Source organism: Elgaria multicarinata, chromosome 9 (genome assembly GCF_023053635.1).
Source record: "Elgaria multicarinata webbii isolate HBS135686 ecotype San Diego chromosome 9, rElgMul1.1.pri, whole genome shotgun sequence".
In the NCBI taxonomy this organism is placed as follows: domain Eukaryota; kingdom Metazoa; phylum Chordata; class Lepidosauria; order Squamata; family Anguidae; genus Elgaria; species Elgaria multicarinata.
In genome coordinates, this window is record NC_086179.1 from 100368915 (window position 1) to 100394240 (window position 25326).

General features: G+C 45.2%; 1 protein-coding gene across 1 annotated transcript; it reads right to left on the bottom strand.

Annotated features, from left to right (window-relative positions):
- TIGAR (TP53 induced glycolysis regulatory phosphatase) lies at positions 1 to 25055 on the bottom strand. The gene is made up of 6 exons (XM_063134401.1): positions 24790 to 25055; positions 18551 to 18588; positions 15265 to 15386; positions 12412 to 12489; positions 2800 to 2910; positions 1 to 968 (listed from the first exon to the last, which is right to left on the bottom strand). Exons 1-6 carry the CDS (start codon positions 24819 to 24821, stop codon positions 522 to 524), a joined length of 828 nt encoding a protein of 275 aa, XP_062990471.1. The 5' UTR covers positions 24822 to 25055; the 3' UTR covers positions 1 to 521.
- Positions 25056 to 25326: the final 271 nt, after the last annotated feature.

The window sequence follows — 25326 nt, forward strand, 5'->3', positions numbered from 1 at the left end:
TATAAACCATGCATATCTTTATTTGGTTATTTTAAGTTTCCATGCTGTGGAAATAAGATGGAAAGCAAGGCTGAGGTGTAAAAGGAATCGGAAGCCCAGGTTCACGTCTGCTTGTACATTCCAACGTAATGAGACTGGTTTAGAATGGAGGCAAATTGGTTCCATAATGTGAAATCTTGCATTGCAGAAAGGTCACCTCAAGAAATAAAGTTTTTATAAAATGCTGAGGTACAGAAATAATACACAGGGGACCATATACAGTACATATAAACTCAACTGTACACAAATATAATACTTTGGTTACTGCAGTACTGAATAAACAGCCTAGGGTAATGTCAATTGTATATGTGAGTAAACAACTGAATATTCTTCTTTGTATACCAATAATCAATAGCTGAAAGTCAACTATCCAAACAAAATGTGAGTTTTGACTAAACAACCCTGCCTTCTCAACAGCCATATCACTAAAATAATTTAAAAGAACACTACATAATTTTTTTTTCACTTTTCATGTTTCAGAGTTACATGCTTTCAGCTGTTATGTCAACTAAATGATCATCTCTATTAAGACAAATGCAGTGGATTCTAGGCTTACTGTTCTCTCTCATCTTCAGCTTTACAGTGAACTGACTAATTCCAGTATTGGGACTAACAGAAGACAGTCCCGTCTTTGCCAAAGTGCTTGGTAAAGTGCACTGTAGGTCTGAAATGAAATAGCCAATCCAATTTCTCATGTACGCCCCATGACTCACAACTAGTATGTTTGCATTCAACACTTCAGCAGCTCCATCAGAATCAGAATGAAATTTCAGTCCAGTCTGGTGGTTTGTCAATGAGGTGATACAACTTCCTTCTGCCATTTCTGTGCCATTTCCGTCAGTCATTGGAGAAGCTTCCTTTTCCAGACATGCTTCATGGGCAACAAGGGAGCAAAGATATTCAAAAAAATTCTTGGCGCGTGCTTTTAGCTAAAGCAAGAGGGAAGGACAAAATAAAGTGATTGCAAAGTTATTGAAAGAAAACTTTCCCTTTTGTTGTGTCTCTGTTGTAAGAACTGGTGCCTGAGGGCAGAAGGGGCAACTCCCTTCACTTCTCTCTCTCTTCAAACTGGTAGGTTGGAGTCCTCTGAGTAATTGCAGGGAGGGGTGCTTGGGCCCTATCAGCCACTAACAACTCACTATTTCACTTTTCCTATTCCCCTTCCCCCATTTTTAATTTTGTAGGTGTCTTAGAAAGCATCAAACTCTTGCCAATTCTTTTACGATTTGTTTTTCAAACTTTTTCTTTTTTAAAAATATCATTTTTTCCTTGGTTTTACTTTTCTGTGCAAAGGGTTGCTGCTGTGAATTCAAAAGACTGCTTTTGTGTGTGGTGTTGTCTGGATCGCTCTCTTCTTTGCAATCCTGATCTCAAAGACTTTCTCAGTTTACCTTTTCTGTGCTATTGAGTTGCTGCTGTAGACTCAAAAGTCGGCTTTCGGATGTATCTCTCCCCCTTCCTTTTAATTTGCTCAAAACACTTCTTTCAAGGCTGAGTCTTGCTGAACAAGCTATACATTTGAATGTTTTGGAGCCAAACTCCTTGTGGTGGGCTTAATGGGAGAATTGGGGCGACTGTATGGGATGGTGTAGATCACGCACCTTTTCTGCCAAGACAGAACCTATTTGAAAGCACCCAACCCTTCTGAACCAAGGTATGAAACTATCTCTCCTCTCTCATCTCACACTATTGCCCCGCTCGTGCTCTTCGCTCCTCTGATGCCATGTTTCTCGCCTGCCCAACGGTCTCTACTTCCCTTGCTCGGCTTCGTCCATTTTCTTCTGCTGCCCCTTATGCCTGGAACGCTCTTCCAGAACATTTGAGAACTACAAGTTCAACCGCAGCTTTTAAAGCTCAGCTAAAAACTTTGCTTTTTCCTAAAGCTTTTAAAACTTGATTTTGTTCTGACTTTATACTGTTAGTTTTACCCTACCCAGTGCCTGTTTACCCTACCCTGTGCCTGTTTGCATTCTCTTCTCCTCCTTATTGTTTTATTATGATTTTATTAGAATGTAAGCCTATGCGGCAGGGTCTTGCTATTTACTGTTTTACTCTGTACAGCACCATGTACATTGATGGTGCTATATAAATAAATAAATAATAATAATAATAATTTATTTTATTTAGATGCCATGTAAGTGTAATGCATTCCTTAACTGTCCTTAGGGTCTTTGCAAGTGAGGAGGATAAGGGGGGACGTTAGATCTAATTGTCTCCTATTACTGTGACCCTTTGGCTCTGCCTATCATTAGCCCCACCAGCCACAATGGCCACTGGCCACTACTGAATAGAAACCAAAGATGTTATGATTATATTGGAAAACAGTAAGTGAACATCAGTTTTCTTCACCTCTACAGTTTCTGCCCCCATGCACAGATCTTCCTTTTACCAATCTCTTTCAAAGCTTGGCTTCTCCTTCTGGCTTCCTCCTCTTCTCTTGCATCCTCCTTTCTTAGGCCCCTGTTTTTTCTACCCTTCCTCCCTTAGGAACTTGTGCTTGCTTTACTGCTCCCTAGGATCAAAGAAGCTCAGCCAATGGCAACTGGAGACCCTTCAGTGATGCCACCATTCTGTGGCAGTAAACCAGTTCAGCTAGTCGCTGCCAGAGGCTTCATCAAGCAAGGCAATCACAAAATGGATGACACACTCTTACTAGATAAAGGCCCACCCAAGGTATAGGCTGGACTTGTAATATAAAACTTAGATGTTTCTAATGTTTCTGCATGGCTGGACAAATTGCAAAGGTGAAAGAATACTCACTTCATCTAGTGTTTCGCCTCCAGGAGGTGTAAAAGAAGGACACTGCTCCCCAGCGGCTTTAGCCATAATCTTGAGATCACTCAGGGGCCTCCCTTCGGCAACTCCATATTTCTGTCAGGAAATGGTGGCATTTTAAGTGACTGTGATATAAATCAAATGCAGGTGTTTTGGAAGGAATTTCAAGACCATTAGTTTACCCCTCCTTGACAAACAGCAGGCTTCTTCACTTATGTAGCACCACCTTCATTTAAAAAATTCCGGAGTGGTTTACCATAAAATAGTCTTATGCTGGCTAGTAAGACTGTCTTCTGCCAGGTAACCAATATTGGGCGCCTGAAAATCTAGGATCTACCAGGTCCTACCCATTGTCCATCAGATTACACTAGGCTCCATCTTTATCTCATCAGGTTTTGCTCTCACCCCGCCCAGGGATCAGTCCTTAAGGAATCACTGCAGAAAACTTCAGGCCAAGGAAAAGGTTCTAGATGATTCAACTATGAGGGGCAGGGAAAACAATTTTAATTAATTTGATTTTTTTTAAAAAAACCTAAATAATATTAGAACTATTTTTTCAAATATCAGGCTCATAGGCAGAAATGTTGTGGGGAGTGAGCAGGGACGGAGAATCTCTTTTTGATCCAAGAGCTGGATTGCCACCTGGAGAACCTCTCAGGGGCTGCATGCCATCAGTGGGTGAGGCCAGGGCAAAGCCCAGGGTAGATGAAGCCAGATCACCCACTCTCTCTCACGCACACATGAACGTCTATTGACACACACACTTCACACTTGCACTAGTATCCCACAAACCAAGATAAAAATCAAACTCAAAATTGCACTTTCAGGTATCATCCCCAAAGCTTCAGAAACCAATGAGGAGCTTTCTACATCCCACAGTGGAGAACTCTGGAAAGAAATGAAGGAAACTGAAGTCTCCCAAAGAAGATTGAAGCACTCTAGAAATGTAAAGTGCTTACAGGAATTGCAGGAAAAGGGCAGGCAAAATCAGGAACACAAACACTGCATTTGGGCATTGTTGGGTAAATGTTGCGAAAACAGATCAAGGGTAAGGGAGGCAGGGGAAGTGGCAGGATGGTATGTCAAGCATGGAGAGTCTCACAGTCCGTACTCAAGAGGTTTGGTGGTTTGGTGGGCCGGATTAGGCCTGCAGTCTGGAGGTTCGGAATTCCTTCTATTATTATTATTATTATTATTATTATTATTATTATTATTATTATTTATTTATATAGCACCATCAATGTACATGGTGCTGTACAGAGTAAAACAGTAAATAGCAAGACCCTGCCGCATAGGCTTACAATCTAATCTAATGTGTACCCCCTTCTCGTGTATAGTGTCCGGAAAGAGCATAGATTTTCCATTAATGGGGACAAAGAGGGAGATCATAGAGCCAGAAATGAACATGGTAGTAAAGGCATATTATCCTGCTATACCTTAGTTTATGGCCATGGCTAGACCAGGTGATATCCCCACATGGTGCACAGGGGATCCCAGGGGCAGGGAGGGATAATTCCTCCCTTGCCCCGGGATACTTCCCTACCCTTTTAGCCCGCTTCTTCTGCGGTCTCAGGATGATCCTGAGACCACAGAACGTGTGGTCGTGTGTCGTCAGTTGTCCCGGCTCCTCGCAAGTAACCACGAGGAGCCAGGAGCTGGGAATGGGGCAAATCGCGTGAGGTACTGGTTCCTCTCTATTCGGCCCTGGTTAGGCCTCATCTAGAGTATTGCATCCAGTTCTGGGCTCCACAATTCAAGAAGGACGCAGACAAGCTGGAGCGAGTTCAGAGGAAGGCAACCAGGATGATCAGGGGTCTGGAAACAAAGCCCTATGAAGAGAGACTGAGAGAACTGGGCATGTTTAGCCTGGAGAAGAGAAGATTGAGGGGAGACACGATAGCACTCTTCGAATACTTAAAAGGCTGTTCTCAATCATCCCAGAGTGCAGGACACGGAATAACGGGCTCAAGTTAAAGGAAGCCAGATTCCAGCTAGACATCAGGAAAAACTTCCTGACTGTTAGAGCAGTAGGAAAATGGAACCAGTTACCTAGGGAGGTCGTGGGTTCTCCCACACTAGAGGCATTCAAGAGGCAGCTGGACAGCCATCTGTCAGGGATGCTTTAAGATGGATTCCTGAATTGAGCAGGAGTTGGACTTGACGGCCTTACAGGCTCCTTCCAACTCTACTATTCTATGATTCTATGCCCATTGTGCTCACTTGTCACTGCTGACATTAAGTGGGAGAGGAAGCAAGCAAGAGGCAAGGGAGAAAAGAATACAAGAATAAAAAAATGTCAATAAGGAGTTAACTGATTCCGGATGATAGCTTTCTTGCAGCTCCCCTTCTCCCACCCCCCATCCCTGACAGGGGAACTGGATAAAATCTTGCTTACACATTTTCCATTACATAATCATAGCAGCATGGAAAGGCTATTTCCTTTGTCATCACACAGTGTATGGAAAAGGAGCAAACTGCTAATTGAGGGGAAGATCGCTCTCTCTCCCTCCACAGAGAGGCAGCAACTGCAAATTGCCCATGGGGGGCAGATCCCACTGTCCATGGGTAGTTTTATGCATTTTCATGCAGTGTGTGTGTGAATGGCGTTTGTGTATGGGATGAATGGGGTGTTTATGTGTGTGATGACAAGGCCTGCTCCTCTTGGTGTGGGGGAAAGAGTTTCAGGCAATCAATCAGAATCAGATTCTGAAGATGAAGAAACAGGAATAGAAACATTCCAGCTTACACAGGAAGCGGGGGAGGTAATACTCCCAGGCTCTTCACCTGCCAGGGAGGAATCTTCACCAGAACTTCTCAGTGAAAACATTGAGAATACACAGTCTGTGGGGACTCAGGAATCCTCCAATGGGGAGGGGACTTCAGAACTGGCCAATCCCAGGGTCCGCTGTAGGTTCAAATGGGCGGAGCTAGAAGTAGGTGAGTGGTAGTCAGCTTGACTAGCCTCTCACGGCTTCTTCCAAGAAATCCTCTTGTAAGTGAAAGGGCCTCAGAGAAAAGACCTTCTTCATTTTTCTTAACAGAACAATGGTCTCACTTAGTTTAGCTAAGTGTTTTTCTAGAAGAAAGTTCCCAAGCTTCCCCGACATTGTTCCGTGGAGCCTGTTCCTTGAGCCCCCCAAAAAAGTTCCCTACACCCATTTTAAGAGAAAATTTTAAACATATATATGAAGCTCCACTAATTTTCTGTTAAACCCATATAAATGGATTTCCTTATTCTAAATAGATAGATTGTAGAGATAAATTGTATCTCTAAATGCATCATCATCATCATCATCATCATCATCATCATCATCATCATCATCATTATTAGGCTAGGAGCACAATCCAGACAGTGCAAGCCTCATTGCAATGAATGGGAGTGTCAGTAGATACTGAAACCGAGTCATGAAACTGTATTCACTTGGTCTGGCTCCACCCACCCACATTAGCCACTGTTTCTTCCAGGGCAGTAAAGGCCTATAAAGGATCAAGCAACAAAGGTCTTGATCTCTTGCATTTCTGGTCTTGATGTTGGTTCTGACTCCTCGCTTGTTGTCCAGTCCTACCTTCAGGTTTAGCTTTAGTTTCTGATTGCTTTTCAGTCCTGGCTCCCAGTTCCTCACTTCAAACATGACAGATATATTTATTCTCCCTGCTCAGCAGGGAGGGGAAAATATTTGAAAGCAGTTTAATAGCCAGTGAATCCTAGCTTTTAAGGCTTCTTCCTGCCCCTCTGAAAGAACAGGTTGCTTACCTGTAACTGTGGTTCTTCGAGTGGTCATCTGTGCAGTCACACATATGGGCTCTGCGCCTACGCTGAGCTCATTTCGGGAAACTTCTAAAGCCGAGGCTAACGTTTTCGGTGGGAACCCCTCCCCCACCATCCACTGCGCATGTCTACGGGTTCCCGCCCTTCCCCTCAGTTCTCTGAGACCGAATTGTTGGCCCCATAACGAGGAGATAAACACTCGGTATCGAACAAAAACATCGACACCGACGTGGGGATGGTGGGTGGGTTGTGTGACTGCACAGATGACCACTCGAAGAACCACAGTTACAGGTAAGCAACCTGTTCTTCATCTTGGTCTCTGTGGGCGATTAATTAGCCCACTTACCGGTGGAGGGTAAGTGGAGATGCCCTAATGTAAAATTGATGACAGGACAGCTCGCCCGAAGGAACAGTCAGCTCTGGCGCAGACGTCCAGACGGTAATGCGAGATGAAAGTTGAAGGCTGGGCCCATGTCGCTGCCTTGCAAATGTCCGGTATGGATACACCCTTGAGAAAAGCCGTCAATGTGGAGACGGCTCGAGTCGAATGGGATTTGACACCATGCTCAATAGTTAGTCCCGCTATCTCATAGGCTAACTTTATGGTGTTAACAATCCAACGTGCTAAGCGTTGTGTTGAGATTGGGTGTCTTTTATTTGGACCACCATAGCACACGAAAAGCCTTTTGGTTTTATGGAAGTATTCTGTTCTAGCCTTATAAAAGGCTATGGCCCTCCGTACATCCAACGAGTGCAATTTAATTTCAACAGCTGTAGAGGGTGATGGAAAAAAGGCTGGTAGAATAATGTCTTGAGCCATATGGGAATCAGATACAACCTTCGGAAGGAAGGCTAAATCTGGTCGAAGAACGACCTTTTCCTTATGAAAGAGTAGATAAGGCTCATTTACACGTAGGGCGGCTAGTTCACTTGCCCTTCGGGCAGAGGTTATAGCCACCAGAAAGGCAACTTTCCATGAAAAGAGTGGAATATCTGAGGTCGCGATGTGTTCGAATGGTTTTGCAGTTAAGGATTACAACACAACAGACAGGCTCCAGGACGGGGTTATCGCCCTTACCATGGGAACTAGATTCCTTAGGCCCCTTAGAAATTGTCTTACAATTGGATGGGTGAACAAGGAGGATCCTTGAAACTGTCCGTAGTAGGCTGAAATTGCTGCTAGATAAACTTTTATGGAGGATAACTTAAGTCCTTTATCATAAAGAATTGTGAGGAAAGACAGTATAATCGCCAACAATGCTTTGGATGGATGGCTTCCCTTAGACTCAACGTAGGCTGAAAATCTTTTCCACTTTGCTTCATATGATTTTCTAGTCGCCGGTTTTCGAGCTGCCAGGAGGATGGTGGTGATACTATTATTAAAGGCACCTGTCGTAACATTATCTCCAAGCAGTTAAGTTGAGCGTACGGGGGTTGAGGTGATGTGTGTTGCCTCGATCCATGGTGAAGAGAGTTGGGTATGCCGGCAGTCGCAGGAATTGGTTGTTGGACAGCTTCTTGAGGAGGCTGAACCACTGCTACCGTGGCCATCAAGGTGTCACTATTATGCAATCTGTCTGATCGCGTAGGATCTTCTGTAGCGACTTTGGGATGAGCGGAAATGGTGGGAAAAGATAGAACATCGTTCCGTGCCAGGAGATCTGGAAGGCGTCTCCCAACGACAGGTGACCTATTTCTGCTCTCGAACAAAATTGAGGACAGGCTGTGTTGTGGGGAGTCGCAAACAGGTCAATTTGAGGCCATCCCCACAAGTTGAAAACCGTGGCCAAGACACGTCGATTGATCTCCCGCTTGTGGGAGGTTAAGTGGTGTCTGCTCAGCAAGACTGCAAGGTGATTGTCCTTGCCTGCGATATGAAGGGCAGATATTAAAATGCCCCTGTCTATTGCCCAAAGAAAAATCTGTAACGTTAATTGCAGAAGTGTTGATGAATGTGTACCCCCTTCTTTGTTGAGGTACCAGAGTACCGCAGTATTGTCCGTCAGTATTCTGACGTGATGGCCAGCCAGATGAGTCTTGAAAGACCGCAGGGCTAAGTGAACTGCGGTCAATTCCAACAGGTTGATGTGTAGAGCTTTCTGGGATTGTGTCCAAACACCCTGTGCTCGAAGGGGTCCGCAGTGTGCGCCCCAACCTGAGAAGGAAGCATCTGTCACCAATATTTTCGTTACCGGTACTGGAGAGAAAGGCATGCCGTATAGTAGATTGTCCATAGTTGTCCACCACTTGAGGTCCTTCTGTACATTCTTTGGGACAGTAAGTAGGACAGTGCGAGCATTGCGGTCGTGGTGATAGTTCTTGAGGAACCACTTTTGTAGGGTCCTCATTTGCAGTCGTGCCCATTGAACAGTTGTTATGGTGGAAGTCATTAGACCTAAGAGTGTTTGGACTTCGAACGCCATAGTATTTCCGTTGCGGTGTAGTTTGCGTGCCAATGTCGATAGTGTGAGAGCTCTTTTTCGTGGCAGGTACATTTTTTCGGTACTGGCATCGATTATGGCTCCAATAAACACAATTGTTTGTGTCGGTGTAAGGCAAGATTTTTTTGGTGTTGACTTGCAAGCCTAGGGCATCGAGGAGGTTTAGGGTTACCCTTATCGCAGTTCTGAGTCTCTCCTCCGTCGATGCCACGAGCAGCCAATCGTCAAGATACAGGTAAATTTCTATCTCCTGTAAACGAAGAAATGCACAAATGGCTGCCATGCATTTTGTAAAAATTCTGGGGGCTGTCGAGAGGCTGAATGGCAACACTCGGAATTGGTACATTTTGGTACCGATAATGAATCTGAGGTACTTCTGGTGGGTGTCCCTGATCGCGATGTGGAAGTATGCGTCCTTTAAATCGATGGACGCAAACCAAATCCCTCCTCGAAGAAGGGGTAAAAGACCTGCTAACATTGTCATTCTGAATTGTTTTGTCTTTATAAAGCGATTCAGTCCTCTTAAATCCATTATTGGTCGAAGTCCTCCATCTGCCTTCGCTACCGTGAAGTAGTGGGAGAAGAATCCTTCTCTGGTGCGGTACGGATAAACTTAGCGCCCTTTGCCAGAAGGCTCTTGGTCTCCGCAAGCAGGACCTGTGACGAAGGAGTTATACTCACGGTACCGAGGGGAGGGAAGACTTCGAATTCTATGGAGTAACTGAATTGAATAATTTCTAGGATCCACTTGTCTGTGGTGATGAGTTGCCAATTTGGTAGGAACATCGAAAGAAGTGTTCCGAAAATTTGGGGGGTGTTCCGATGTGATAGCGATATGTTGAAAAAGTCAAAGACACCATTTTTGATTCTGGTCCAATCTTTGGCGATTCTGTCGGAACTTCCCATATGTTTGTGGTTTTTTTGTTGGTTGCTGGTTATAACGTGGCTGTTCCGTATATTGACGAGGATTATAATACGGTTGTGGCCTCATCCAACGGCGTTGTCGTGTGGATGGTTGTTGGCTCTGTTGAGACAGTCCCATTTTCTTTGCAGTTATTTTTGCTTTCTGTATTGCCTCCATGGCTTCATCAGTATTAGCATTAAAGAGGCCTTCCCCGTCAAATGGGAGGTCCTCGATAGGTGATCTTGCTTCGGGGGTAAGCCCGGCAGATCGAAGCCACGCGTGTCAGCGTAAAGCTATAGATCCTATCATGGCTTTGGTGCCACAATCTGTCAAATGGCGAGTTGTGTTTAATTGTTGTCGGGACAGACGAAGGGCTTTGGTTTGGAACACCCTTGCAAGTTCCCTGTGGTCCTCGGGGAGATGGTTGCAGAGTGCATCCATCTTTTCCCATAAGAAAAGTTGGTAACGTGACATCATTGCAAGATAGTCCGCCACTCTAAGTCCCAATGCAGTTGAAGAATAAATTCGGCGGCCTAGGAGATCAAGTTGGCGCCCTTCTTTATCTGCTGGAGAAGCATGGATTTTTTGGCTTTTCCCCTGAGATGACTCAACGATTATTGAGTTGGGTCTTGGATGCGTGAAAATAAACTCCACATCCTTTTCTTGCACCTTATAAAGGGCTTCCAAACGTTTCAATGTTGCACCCATAGTTACTAGAGCCTTCCAGGACTGTTTTACAGTATGCAGCAAAGTAGGTAAGTATGGAATAGAGACTGGAGTTGCCGCTTCTGTATACACAGCGTTGAATACAGGATCAGATATTTGCTCTGATAGCTGCTGGGTCTCTATCCCCAGTGATTGCATCATACACAAGATTTGGTCGGCGAAATGGTAATTGTCCTCAGATGGAGAGGCACCCTCTTGTGTTGTGTCCAACTGTTCTGGCTTTTTTGATACCTTTTTAGCCGTGGTGACGGTCAAAGCCCGGGTCGGCACCGGAGATTCCGGGTAGCTCATAACGAGAGTAGGAGCCCTTGAATCAGGAGGAGGTACACGACGAACAGAGGTAGTGGTTGTTGATGGAAGCTTTGCTTGATCAGCAGCCTCCAAAGCCTTTTGCCAAAGTAATGCTCTGAGGCGATCTGCCCTATGGCATTTTGTTTGTCTTGTGAATCTCATACAAAATCGGCAAGATTCAACAATATGTGCCTCCCCCAAACACAGCAAACACAAGGAATGTCCATCAGTTGGGGGGAGTTTACTTCCGCACTCCAAACATTTACGGAATGGGGCCTTAATGGCCATGCGGGCCAGTCAAAGACTGAGAAAGAAACGAAACTATCTAAACTATATATTTTTTTAACTATATACACTATATACACTAACTCAGAAGAGTAAATACTCAAATTGGAAGAGCACTCGGCAAGCTTTCTCAAAGAGATCGCAGAAGCTCCTGATGAGACGTCTTGCTAACAAGGTGGTTGAAAGAGAACTGAGGGGAAGGGTGGGAACCCATAGACATGCGCAGTGGATGGTGGGGGAGGGGTTCCCGCCGAAACATTAGCCTTGGCTTTAGAAGTTTCCCGAAACAAGCTCAGCGCAGGCGCAGAGCCCATATGTGTGATGCACAGAGAACACGATGAAGAAAGGGAGATTCCCCAGGGAGGAAAGAAAGTCCATTGAAAGCCACCATGGCACTGGTGATAGCCAGCAGCAGCAGCAGGGTCCCAACTTTCTTTCTGCTGGTTGGGGAGAAGGGAAGACAGCTCCTGACCCTGCTTTTGGGAGCCATCCCCTTTTATCGAGAGCCACATAAACAGAGAATTTGGGTGTTTTCAATGCTTCCTGGGAGAATCCTGCAAATAAGCAGTGCACTGGAGTCCCTTAGTGGTAGCAACCTTAAACAACTGTGGTGTGTCTATATGAGGTCGCTTTGGCACCTTGTTATGTGAAACTCCATAATTGCTCTCTTCCAGGGTAATACCCATGGAAAGGAGTGCAAAAGCGGGGTTTTAAATGTCACTGGCTGCCCCGTTGCCCCATTCCTCCACCCCTCCTTCTTTCCTCTCCTCCCCATGGCCAAAAAGAAAGGAGTCCTGGTGGGGGAAGTCAGCTCTCCTTTGGGGGGGGGGTTGTCCCAGCCCTGTTTTTCCATCCTCCGTTGTTTCCTCGGTCCTCCTCCCAGCAACTTGAAAGAAAAGTTGGCTCCTTGCTCCATTTTGGGGGAAAAACACTCTTTTGTTTTAATTACGCTGCCCGCAGAGGCAGCAGCTGGGCGGCTTGCTCGGGCACCTCTTCCCCCGCCACTGCACAGCGACCCATCATGGTTAGCCATTGCCCATGGACACGCCTCCAGTGCAAAGCCAGGGGATGGTGACAGACGGGAGATGCCAGGTCTGCTCCTCCATCGCCGGAAAAAGTCACGTGAAGTCCCCGACTTTTTAAAAGTGGAGCTTCGGGGGTTTGCCTATTCCTATACTTACCCGTTCTCGAAGTCTTGCATCATATTTTACAGCAACCTCTTTGCAGAACTGACTCTTTCTAAGAATTGAGGCTAAAGTCTGAAATATTAAGCGTATAAGTCATGTTAAAACACACATTGGCTCAGTTCAGATGACACGATAACCAATGGTGGTTTAAGCAGTCAACCATTAGTCAGTCAACCATTGGTTATTATGTCATCTGTCAGACAAAAATCGTCCCACGCTTGACTATTTTCCCAAAATAACCAACAGAGATAACCAACGCTCTACAGAGTTGATTATTCACATAACCTTTGGTTAGTGTGTCGTCTGTCGGGCTCCATGGACTATTTCACAGCATTGAGTTGACTATTCCAGCTGCCTACAGAGTCCTCCAGCAAGAGCGGCCAAATCCGCAATGGCCACTCTGCTACAGCTGCCAAAACTCAATTCTAAAATCTGCCTAGCAACAGATGACGACCACGACCCAACCTGCCCTCCTTGTGCTCACAAAATGAGCACCTTCTGACAGGTGCTGATGCCCTCCGGTGCCCCTGCTCCTCTGCAATCCTCCCCTTCCCCAAGCCCAGCGGAATGCCCATTCAAATGGTACACGCAGACAATCCATTTCAGTTGGGTTTCAGGCCTGGTTTTGGCACAGAAACAGCTTTGGTCACCCTGTATGATGACCTATGTCGGGAGAAAGACAAGGAGAGTGTGACTGTTGATTCTCCTTCATCTTTCGGCAGCTTTCGGTACCATTGACCATGGTATCCTTCTGGGACGTCTGGCTGAGTTGGGATTGGGAGGTCCTGCATTGCAGTGGTTCCGCTCCTACTTGGCGAGTCGGCTCCAGAGGGTGGTACTTGGGGGACATTGCTCGGCCCCGTGGATTCTCCAAAATGGGGTTCCACAGGGGTCAGTCTTGTCCCCCATGCTGTTTAACATGTACATGAAACCGTTGGGTGCGGTCATCCGGAGTTTTGGAGTGCGTTGTCATCAGTACGCTGACGACACGCAGCTCTATTTCTCTTATCATCTTCATCAGGTGAGGCTGTGGATGTGCTGAACTGGTGCCTGGCTGCGACAATGGACTAGATGAGGGCTAATAAACTGAAACTCAATCCACGCAAGACTGAGATGCTGTTAGTGGGTGGTTCTGCTCACCGGATGGATGGTGTTCAACCTGTTCTGGATGAGGTTGCACTCCCCCCGAAGGAGCAGGTTCGTAGCTTGCCTTGGGGGTTCTCCTAGAACCACCTCTGTCACTAGAGGCTTAGGTGGCCTCAGTGGCACGGAGTGCCTTTTACCAGCTTCAGTTGGTGGCCCAGCTACACCCCTATCTGGACAGGAATAAACTGGCTTCAGTTGTCTATGCTCTGGTAACCTCCAAGTTAGATTACTGCAATGCACTCTACATGGGGCTGCCTTTGAAGACAATTCAGAAGCTGCAGCTTGTGCAAAATGTGGCAGCCAGATTAATCACGAGGACCAGGAGGTTTGAACATATAAGACCAACTCTGGCCTGCTTGCACTTGCCTGCCTGTATGTTTCCGAGCCCGATTCAAGGTGCTGGTTTTAACCTATAAAGCCTTACACAATTTAGGACCACAAAAAGTACTTTCTGGAATTTCAGTATTTCCTTTGTTTCATAGATTATTGCTATGAAATTGATAAATACCCTTCCAAGAGAAGGGAAGAAAGCCACAGCGTATGCTCCAACTCTCCCTGGCTATCTGAAATTGTGCCATGTTCTGATACCTATTATCCCTGGAAAATTGTTCACTCCATGCTGGCTACAAGGGAGCGCTTTCCTGGCTCAGAGTTTGGAGTCAGGGAACTGCACAATCCTGTTTGCTGTGTGTGTCCGGGGTTTACTTATGTCTAGGAGACATAAGATTGCTCCCTAAATGTGTTCGTATTTAAGATACCAAAAAGCTCTTCCTTGCTTTTTGATGCAACAGACTATGGTACAGTGATTGTTGTATTAGGACTTGGAAACCTCTGTTCAAATCACCAGGCAGCTATGAAGCTTTTGAAAAGTAAAAAAACAGAGAAAAATATTTTGCCTCCATTTTGTGTGAACCTTGGTCAAAAGGTTTCTATTTTGCCTAGAAAGGATGGCGAAAGGTGTAGCAAGCTATGACAATGATTACGTCATAGCTTGCTACATTGATTATATGATTATTTTATCTTTATCCTATTGTGATTTTAACATTGCGTACAAAGGTGGTATTTTTATGTTCAGTTCATGAATTATTATTTTTTTACAATTTGAGTATTTACCATTTCTTTGTATATCTTATTTTGAATTAGTTTTAATATCAAATTTTAATTAACTTTAACAATGTTACATCATTGTTATTTTACCATATTTGGCAGCTTAGCCTGAGAGGGCAGGTACTATCTTCCATATATGAGAAATTGTGATAGCAGTGGTATTACTAGACCACTGAAGAAGACTAATTCTTGGTAGAAATTGATTTGGTGTTCAACATATATGATGGATTTTATTTTTATTTACTCTAGAGATGTTTTCGTGCCTATAAAATTTGTTGCATGAATTTGTAAAAGGGGAGTTAACTGAACCTCCTCGTTTCTCAGCTTTGTTGCAGCCATAAACAGTGCCAGCATTGCACGCCATCCCTGGCCCCGTCCTGCAGCCTTTTAAGCTAACTAGAGCAAGCTGTGAATGCTCCCAGCTTACATGCACTTATGAAAGAAGCCCACACTGTGTGCCTACAGTACAGATGTTTTGAACCTAGTTTTATTTTTACAGTTCTACAATATGATTCCCATAAAATGAATTCTAAAAAACAAACCCCAGAACTCTGATCTTGTATAATTTCATATATATCATACCAGCATACTCACCTGCTTTGCCCGAAGCAGATCGCTTGTGAAGGCATGAGTAAATCTGACATTACTGAGATGTATGCCAGCAGCGTTGGCTTGTCTGAAGCCTGTCTCAGAAAGGGGCTCGTCTATGCCCTGTCCTATAAAAACCCAAAATGAAGATAGGCCAAATTGTTAAGGTAAACCTGCTTTACACAACATGAAGTGAGATCCTCAGGGAATTATTTTTTTCTTGGAGGGGATGGAACACAAAGTTTGGGGAAGCAGAAGGATCAGAGCCTCCCAACACCTTTTCTGAAAGCAGAAATGCATCACAAGAGTCTCGATCCTTTACTTTTACTTTTGGTGTGGTGGGAAAAGGACATAAAAAGGTGGTGGCTCACGTGTTAAATTGAATGTGAGTTCACATTCTACATATGCTCATTAAGATGGTTGTGAAAATCTAGTCCTATTCAGTCATTCTCATCATGAATAAATTCTACACATGAGGAAGGGAAGTAGGGATGAACGCACTAGTTTCACCCTTTCCTTGCTGTTGTCATTGCTTTCTACATGTGAAGGGTGACTCTCTACAGAGGACAGACTCCTCTATCCATGAAAGTTTCCCCCAAGTTCATTGAATCCTGATTCTTGAAACGAAATCATGATTACTATGATTACTATGATGTAGTTATAATCCCATTTATCATATAGGTAAACTTGCAAGAAATCAAGATTCAAATACACTGGGGGGGAGTAAAATTGCCAACACTGTAATGATAAATTACTTTTTCAAAAACTAGGGGAAATCTAATGATAAAAAGTGCCAGTTTAAGACCAAGATTAAAGCTATCTCATGTTGGCTTAGGCACACAAAGAGCTCCTTCAGACAGGGGGAAATCACTTTCCCTTACTGTGGTTGTGGTTCCTGCTTTTCTTCCACATTTGCAACGAGCTGTAATTACACGAGGAAGAGAGCCACAACCACATGGTTTGTACAGCTCAATGCAGTTTAATGGGATAGCACCCTCTAATGCAACTTTACCTGCACACAGCAGGAAATCTCAGAAAATATCAATATATCCAAGAAGAGTCGGATTTTCTGAGGTTTTATTTTTAGCACTAAAACCAGAAAATGGAGCGGGAGATGCACAGAAGGCTGATGGCATCGTCAGCATGACCTGCGAATATCCATGAGTGGCCAGTAATGGCTAAAAACCCTCATTTAAAGCTGCTCAAAGCCAGGAAATAGGAAGCTAGAACTGATGTCTTATCTCACGTGTCCTTTGATCAGTGATGATGTTGTGCAATGTCACAAATCATGCCTGCTTACAACGTACCCCCTATGCACCCTCCCTTTCCCTTGGTTAGCTAAGATGTCCCAGGTTGTCCTAGTCCTGTATTGCCTTACAAAGCATCTAGCCTTGCTGTTGGAAGAGGGCTCCCTCTATACAGTGATTTAACCCATCCTGCCAGCTACTGATGTAAGCAACAAACTGGCATGGGTCAACTCACAGGACAATTCCTCTAGCAAAACCATAAGGCTCAGATGCTGCATAAGGCAAGACGACCAGTCCAACGCGGGCATCTTTGCTGCTCCCAGGCATTCCATCCTCCCCATCTGGATTTGGGCCTGAAAGACCAAGAGAAAGTGTGAACAAATTGGCGAGGGAGGGAGGGGGGACTCTTATGAACCATTTTCTCTTAAAATAATGAGTAAAATGCTTTTCAAGACAGCTTCTTTAAATATTTGTAGTAACTTAACTTTATTCCCTTAGAATGGTTTCTAATAACTGTAATAATTATGTAAGACAATATATAATATTAGATAATTACCATCTCTCTATATTAAAGATGTATACAACAGAGATCCTATCCTGTTAGGTAGAGACAGGAATTACTTTCAAGAGAGTTAGATACAGTTTGAAAGATGGATCATGGCTTACAGTGTATTGCCATCCCACTGTCACCTTATAATGCTGCGGGGGTTTTAATAATGTTTCTTGATAATGCTGACCTATTTCTAAGCCCAAATCCTACAAATTTCCTTTTGTATACTATAACAGCTACCCAAATTCAGCTGTTCACTCTCCGCTCAGTATGACCAAGACAGTGCATGCTCAGGGAAACACATCTGGAGCGGCACCCTGTTGATGAGTAATGACTGATAGCTTATGGTTTGAATTCTATTTTTCCATTTCTTCCAACTAACAAGAACTGTAAGGTGCAGCAGATTGTTGCTCCATCTGTGACATTGGGTATATTTGTAATTATTGTTTGAATAAATTTAAGACAATTGTACTTCTAAATGTAATACAAAGCAAACAGCACAACTGTATGTGCTAAGTTATACATACAGCATTTTATTTTCTTTAAGCAGTAAGTAAGACTAGAACTGATAAGAAAATAAGAAATGCATGTATTTCAATTCCCCCCTGCATGTATTTCAATTCCCCCCATTTCTATTAATTTCTAACAACAACCTGTCCAGAAAACAGGGTTTCCCAGTTTCAATTTTTTTAAATATAAATTTTATGTTGTGCCCCACATTTGTGCACAGAAGGAGGCATCTATTTGTGTATATTAGCTGCTTAAGAAACTGTGCACACAAACAGGTTTTGCTGCATGTGGACTTCTTGAAGATGAAAAGGCCAATCTGGGAGTAGACAGCTGCCCAGATTCAGCTGTTCGCTCTCCGCTCAGTCTGACCAAGACAGTGCATGCTCAGGGAAGCACATGTGCAGCAGCAGCAGCAGCAGCAGTCCACTGATGTCCAGGAGGGGATCTACACAGCGTACTGAAGGCGCACGCAAGCGCCTTCAGTGCGACCCGAAAGCGCGTGTGTAGATCCTGCCCTGGAAGAGGCAGAGGAAGAGGAGGAGGCGTCCTTGCTGCCGCCGCCCACCTCCCCGCTGGCCTCCTGATCAGCCTGGAGGACGTGCTGGGGCTGGGGCTGGCCTGGGCAGGGAAGGAGGAGCCTGGTCCATGGCGGGAGGGGATCTCGCCCCCCCCACCCCCGTGGCTGGGACGAGGCCGGCGGGGAGGTGGGTGGCGGCGGTGGCAAGGACGCGGCCGGATTCCCCAGTCGCCGCCTCCTCTGCCTCTTCCAGCAGGATCTACACACTTGCTTTCGGGTCGCACTGAAGGTGCTTGCGTGTGCCTTCAGTACGCTGTGTAGATCCCCTCCAGGTGTACGCCTGGACTAAGGCCAAGATCTTTAAAACAACACAACTTAAATAATACTTTGACAAGATTCACCAATAATGTTTCAGCGTATAATAATGTGACTTATCAACATCTTAAGAAGTGCAGAAGAGACACTAACCTTGAAGTATCTTCTCTTTGTTGTATCTTGTTTCCCCACTGAAAGAGACAAAATACTTCAAAATATAGGGGGAGGGGGAGCCCTTACTTAGAAAGAAGAGTGACGTGACATGCAAAGAGCAATACGGCCAGGCTGAGAGAGGCCTCACTGTATTCAGTTAAACTCAGTTAATTCCTTTTCATTTCTCTCTCTCTCCTTCTCCAGGTTGAACTCTGGGGGGGAAAGCTCCTTTGGTTTGTAATAGAAGCTGGCTATGAATGGTGCCTATCAGTGACAAGGAGAGGCAGAAGGGAGAAGCACCACTGATAGGCTGGGCGAGGAAAAAGAGGCCGAGGCTCTGGTGCTAAGTGTCAACGGTAAAACTGGCTTTAATGTAGTTATTTTTTAAAAAAAAAAGGTTTTTCTTGACAATGATGTGCTCGCCGTTTCGGATTACTGGGAATCCTTCTTCAGGAGCTGTAATGCAAAATGTTTGTCAAGTATTCTTTTGGCGTTCTCTTGTATGAGGCAGTGGAGAACACCAAAAGAATACTTGACAAACATTTTGCATTACAGCTCCTGAAGAAGGGTTCCCAGTAATCCGAAACAGTGAGCACATCTTTGATACATTGTCAAGAAAAACCATTTTTTTAAAAATAACTACATTAAAACCAGTTTTACCGTTGATACTAGCACCAGAGCCTCGCCTCTTTTTCCTCACCCAACCTATCAGTGACAGCCAATACACACAACCCCCCCAAATAGAAAAATTTATTGTTTTTTAAAGAATTAAAAAGAGACATGAATGGTGTTTTTAAAAATAAAAAGCAGACAGCCTGCCTGAATCATGAGAGGAAATGCTAGTCTGAGGGCTGAGTCAATACTTAAATTACTAGCATGCACATCTAGTATTCTTCTGGATAGGTTGTCTGAGCTCAGAGTTGGGAGGCGCTACGTTGCAGTAGTTCCGCTCCTACTTGGATGGCTGATTCCAGAAGGTGGTGCTGGGGGATTACTGCTCTGTGCCCTGGCATTTGGGCCATGGGGTTCCACAGGGCTCTATTTTATCCCCTATGGTGTTCAACATCTACATGAAGCCGCTGGGACAGGTTATCCGGAGATGTGGGTTGAGGTGTCATCAATATGCATGTGACACCCAGCTCCACCTCTCCTTTTCATCAAACCCAGGTGATGCAGTGGCTGTTCTTAACCAGTGCCTGAGCACGGTAATGGACTGTGACTCAATCCAGACAAGACAGAGGTACTGTTAGCGGGTGGTTCGCCTGTCTGACTAGGTAATGTTCACCCTGTTCTGGACGTGGTTGCACTCCCCCTAAAGGATCGGGTCCATAGTTTGGGGGTGCTCTTGGTTCGAGAACTGTCACTTGGGGCACAGGTGAACTGAGTGGCAAAGAGCACCTTTTATCAGCTTCAGCTGATACCAACTGCACCTTTATCTGGACAGAGATAGCTAGCTACAGTTATCCATGCTCTCATAACCTCTCGTTTGGATTACTGCAATGCGTTATATGCCTTTGAAAATGGTCCAGAAATTTCAAATGGTACAAAACAGGGCAGCCCGTTTACTAATAGGGACTGGCCAACGAGACCACATCACACCAATCCTCTTCCAGCTTCACTGGCTGCTAGGCCAGGTCCGGGCCCAATTCAAAGTTATGCATAAATGGTTGACATATGTATTAGAAATGTCACAAGGTGAATGTAAGTTAAAATCAAGGGAGGAACTGTTGAAAGAAGGTTATACATGTCAATGGTTTTCTTATGCACAAATTATGGAAAGGTTTAAAATAGACAAAAAGAAGTATGGGTTTGAGAAAATAAAATCTGAATTTGAAATAACATTATGTACAAATGATGAGCATGTAATCTCTAAGATATATCAACTTTTATTAAAGTACAAGACTAAGAATGAGCAGGAAAAAGACTAAGATAAAATGGGCTCAAAACTTTGGATACATGCTTTGTGGGCTTATGTCTATGGCTTGTTGAAGGAGAGACAAGTCAGAGTTCTTGATTTGCACAGTCATTGGGCAGCATAGACTAGCACGCTGCCTCATTGACAATAAGTTCACTTATTGTGGATGTTGCCAAAGACTGAGATTTATTACTATGCAAATTTCTTTACATTTAGTCAGGAAAAAAGAAAGAAAAACACCTTTAACTGGTTGATAGTCCTACTCGAAACCTTTATTATGATAAATGGGATTAAACATTTCATATGGTTCAATAAACCAAAAGTTGGGGAAAGAAAATAAGGAATTGAAGGTAAACTAGATTCTTAATGAAGAAATCTATTAAAATGCTCTCCATCTATGCTCAACACACACACACACACACACTATATCCCCCAAAGGTCATAAACCTCCAGTACCGTATAATGAGGAAACTGAAATCTCAGGTTACCACTTGCACCCTGAAGTTTTCACCATTTGGAAAATTGGGCTGCAAGGGCACAATACCTGGACAACCTACTTGGAAGAAACCTCCATTGACTCAGCAGAACTTACATCCAAGTAAATATGCCCAAAATCAGACCCTAAGCTCCACCAATTTGACAGTACAGTCCAACATGCCATGCAGATTTATTATGGCTTAGACCTGGGATTCGTTTCATAAAAACAGTTAGTTGGGCCCAATCCTCATAACTGCACTACCCACAGGGAGAGTGAAGGTGTGTGAGAGGATGAGGTGACTGGTTCTTCAGTAACCAACCCTCTATGCTCAGAGAAAAAGAGGTGAACAAGTAGGGAGAAGCATTCCATCACCACCCCTCCCAAATTCTCTATCTTTAATAGGGACAATTACTCTTGGGAAGTGTCATGTTCTCCAAGCCCAATTCTTTTCCTTCGCATGGTCCTTCAAGATATGCGATGGCTTTCTCCCGCAAAGGAAAAAAGTACCTATCTTGATGATGGACCTTTGTTTTTCAGTAAAAATGTTATAGAATGGAGAGAGACATTTTTGATCCATACAAAATAGTCTCATTCTTTAAACTGTAAAAATTCTTCAGACAGATAACAGGGATTCATATATTGATACAGAGATAAATTATTCAGAGAGCAATCCATTGATCCTTGGGAGAGAGCCTCAGGAAATATAGGACTGTTTGGAATCTCCCTCAAAGGCCATAGGCCTCGGGAGGGGGCCCCTGAGTCCCCCTCCCCTCTGCCTCAGAAAGCACGTTAGAAAGAACCATGCCAGCTTAATTTCCAAGGGAACAATTGTGGCCTTGGAGAGAAAAGGGGGTGTTCCAGTGGGCAGGGAGGCAAGAGGCAAGAGCTTGACAGCTCCCCCACCTCCAAGCTCCCCCACCCCACACTTCAAGAAGGACACAGACAGCCTGGATCGTGTTCAGAGGAGAGCAACCAGGATGATCAGGGGTCTAGAAACAAAGCCCTATGAAGAGAGACTGAAACAACTTGGCATGTGTAGCCTGGAGAAGAGAAGATTGAGGGGAAACATGACTGCACTCTTCAAATACTTGAAAGGTTGTCACACAGAGGAGGGCCAGGATCACTTCTCGATCATCCCAGACTGCAGGACACGGAATAATGGGCTAAAGTTACAGGAAGCCAGATTCCAGCTGGACATCAGGAAAAACTTCCTGACTGTTAGAACAGTACAATGGACCCGGTTACCTAGGGAGATTGTGCGCTCTCGCACACTAGAGGCATTCAAGAGGCAGCTGGACAGCCGTCTGTCAGATATGCTTTAGGGTGGATTGCTGCATTGAGCAGGGGGTTGGACTTGATGGCCTCATAGGCCCTACCAACTCTACTATTCTGATTCCCTAAGATGAAACAAAACAAATCAAATGCTGGCCGACTGGACCATACTACAGGGTTGTTGCAAAACACTATCTCAACCTTGTCCTCACCTTTAATCTGTAATGTTAACAGTGGACTATACAGTAGAGCTGTGGTAAACCTCTCTCTCTCAGCCTCAACAATTCTAACTTGAAATCTGAGGATTATAATGATGGACTGTATTGCCATTTTTTTTAATTGGCAAGGCATTTTTTCAGCTTTTGTTTAAACACTTGTTTTTTAAATCACATTTTCCACACAAAGTAAGTCCTGAATTAGAGCATGAATTTGCATTTTTGCTTCTGCCTATCGTGTGTGTGTGTGTGTGTGTGTGTGTGTGTTGTGAATGGGTGAGAAATGGAACACTTTTGCCCAATTAGTTTTACTAATTGGGCAATTAGTTTTACTAACAATTACATCATCATCATCAATAATAATAATAATAATAATAATAATATATGGCAGCTGTTGCTTCTGCTCTGGGGAGGCATAGAAAATAATTAAGAGATCTTATCTTCAGGCAGTAGAATGATTAGTCTAGTTTATAAGTGTAAAACAGGGAGAGAGAGAGAAAAAGACTGGCACACAGATAATCCAAAAATCTCAATTTCCCAGTTTTTCAAGCCTTTTTTTCCTTTCCTTCAGCAGAAGAGAGTCGCCCACTGAAACCAACAGAGAAATCCAAAGTTCTACTATATCTACAATTGGGTAGCAGGTTCCCCTTCCGCAAAACCAGAAAGATGGATGGCCCTGCTCTTTTTATCTCAGGGCTCACTCTGTGTGATCTTTTTTAAAAAGTTAAATTTAAGGTCTACTCATCTGTATGCAAGTCAATGTAACATGAGTCTTCTGCATGCAGTTGACTTCTGGATTTGGCTTAGAAGGTGTGACAGGACAATTTAAGTAAACCGGCCTTTGCTACAAACTGATGGGGCTGGAAAATTACACCAGCTTCAGCCCCATCTCTGACCTGCAATTTCTTTAATTTATTTGTTATAAGTGGTTTTTAGGCAGCCTTTAATGGTTATAACCTTAAGTTACTCTGTCTGTCACGGTCCATCAATATGCAATAGAGGTATTACAGTAGACTACATTGCAGGTTGTTGTACGCTGCTTGCTCAGCCTGGTCCCCAACCAGCAAAATCAGAAAAAGAAAAAAGCTCTGGGCAACCCAGCAAGCTTGTTGCAAACTACTTTTTCAGCACTATTTAACAGTCCTGACTGATGCACCGAAGGTAACAAAAGTGTACTCCATGCTCTTAATTTCATAACACTGCAGGGCATCACACGGTTGCCATGAATTAATCTTGTCTCAGCTTCAGCCCTTTCTCTCCAAACCATAATAGGATGGCCTTGAAACGCTGTTTCTTCGCCTCAGAGCAGTTCACGCTAAAGGAAGAGCTCCGACTTGCAAAGGCCAACCACAGCGCCATGGGGAGAATTTAAAGGGTTAATTGTTGTTTCTTTTTTGACGTCATTTGAGGATATTGGGAAAGCAGAGGCCAAAGGGTTGATGGGAAATGAAGTCCTCTATGGAATTATTGGCATGGCAACAACCCTAAAAAGAACTTCCGTTCCCATCAGCCCGTCGTATTTGCATATTAACGCCCAGCAGCGCTCAAGGGATGATGGGTCACGAGCAGCTTCATTGGGGGACGTGACTGGACACGGCAGGCGGGGGGGGGGGCGAGGGGGCCTGTGACGTACAGTTTGATCCCCGCTCGTCTCCAAAACAAAAATGTCCGTGTGAACCGACCTTTCCCAAAGGCCTATCTGAGCGTCACGCGCAGTTAAGCCATGAGCCACAAGGCGAGAGAAGCGCCTACCCGACACTTTGTGGCTGCTCACACGAGGCGGAGGCGGGGTGGGGCGCTGCGACCCCGTTGGCCTGGGCGAGGGGCTTACACTAGTAATTCACTTTAAGGGGAGACGCTTTTCCTCCACCCCCACCCCCTAATGTAGGGGTTTCGGCCCAGAGCAGGCCTCCACAAGGGCCGCGCAGCGCTCCGCGTGTTTCTATGCTGGCTGGCGGCCCCCAAGCACCCGTGCCCAAGGTTACAACCAAAGCTTTTGCCCCTTGACGAACGACTGTGCCTCTGACCATGGGCTGAAAGCCAGTGACCTTCGGTGAGAAAAGCTTCATCTCGGGACAAGGGGCGGGCGGGCGAGGAGAGCGCAGCTCCTGAGGCAAGCTGGGCCTGCAGCCGGTCCCTTTCCCCAAAGCCACCCGGGGGTCGTGATCTCCCTGCTTGGGTCAACATGCCACACGCGCAGCTGCGTACGGCGGAGCTGCCTCCGAGGGGCAGAATTGCGCTCATGCAGCCGCCCTCGCCGGCCGGCCCGCCGCTTTCCCGTCTTCCGCTATGGGGTTCATGAAGCGGGGCAAGAGAAGCAGGCATGGGCCGGGTGGGTCGTTGGGGTGGCCGTACTCACTGCCGGACGATGGTTAAACCGAACACAGCCATGGCCGCCGCCGCCGACTGCCGCAGCCCGCGCACTGGCCCGGCCCTCGCTGGATGGCGGCGGCGGCGGCGGCTGCTGCCCCCTCCCCGGCTCGCGCAGAAACGATGCGGTCTTGCTCGAGCCAACCGCCGCCCCGCTCGCTCGCCCGCCCGCCCGCCGCGCTCCTTTGCTCAGGGGAGAAAAGAGGCGACGGGGAAAGGCGCGTGCAGCTGCCCGCAGAGAAGAGCAGGAAAATAGGGCCGGAGAGTTAGCCTTCGTAACTGTTTGGTCTGCAACCAACAGAGAAATCCAAAATGTTACTGTATCTACAATTGAGTAGCAGGTTCTCCTTCCTCAAAACCAAAAAAGGCCGGATGGCCCTGCTCTTTTTATCTCAGGGCTTACTCTGTGTGATCTTTTTTTAAAGTTAAATTTAAGGTTAAAGTTAAATTCAAGGCAGTAAGCTTGTGTACACCAGTTGCTGGTCTAGATGGGCCCTTGGTCTGATCCAGCATCACCTCTTACGTT

Coding starts and splice junctions, on each gene's coding strand:
- TIGAR (XM_063134401.1), bottom strand. CDS start 24,821: ATGGCTGTGTTCGGTTTAACCATCGTCCGGCA. Junction 18,589..24,789: donor GGTTTAACCATCGTCCGGCA/GTGAGTACGGCC, acceptor TGTCTCTTTCAG/TGGGGAAACAAGATACAACA. Junction 969..2,799: donor GAGGCGAAACACTAGATGAA/GTGAGTATTCTT, acceptor CTCTTGCTTTAG/CTAAAAGCACGCGCCAAGAA.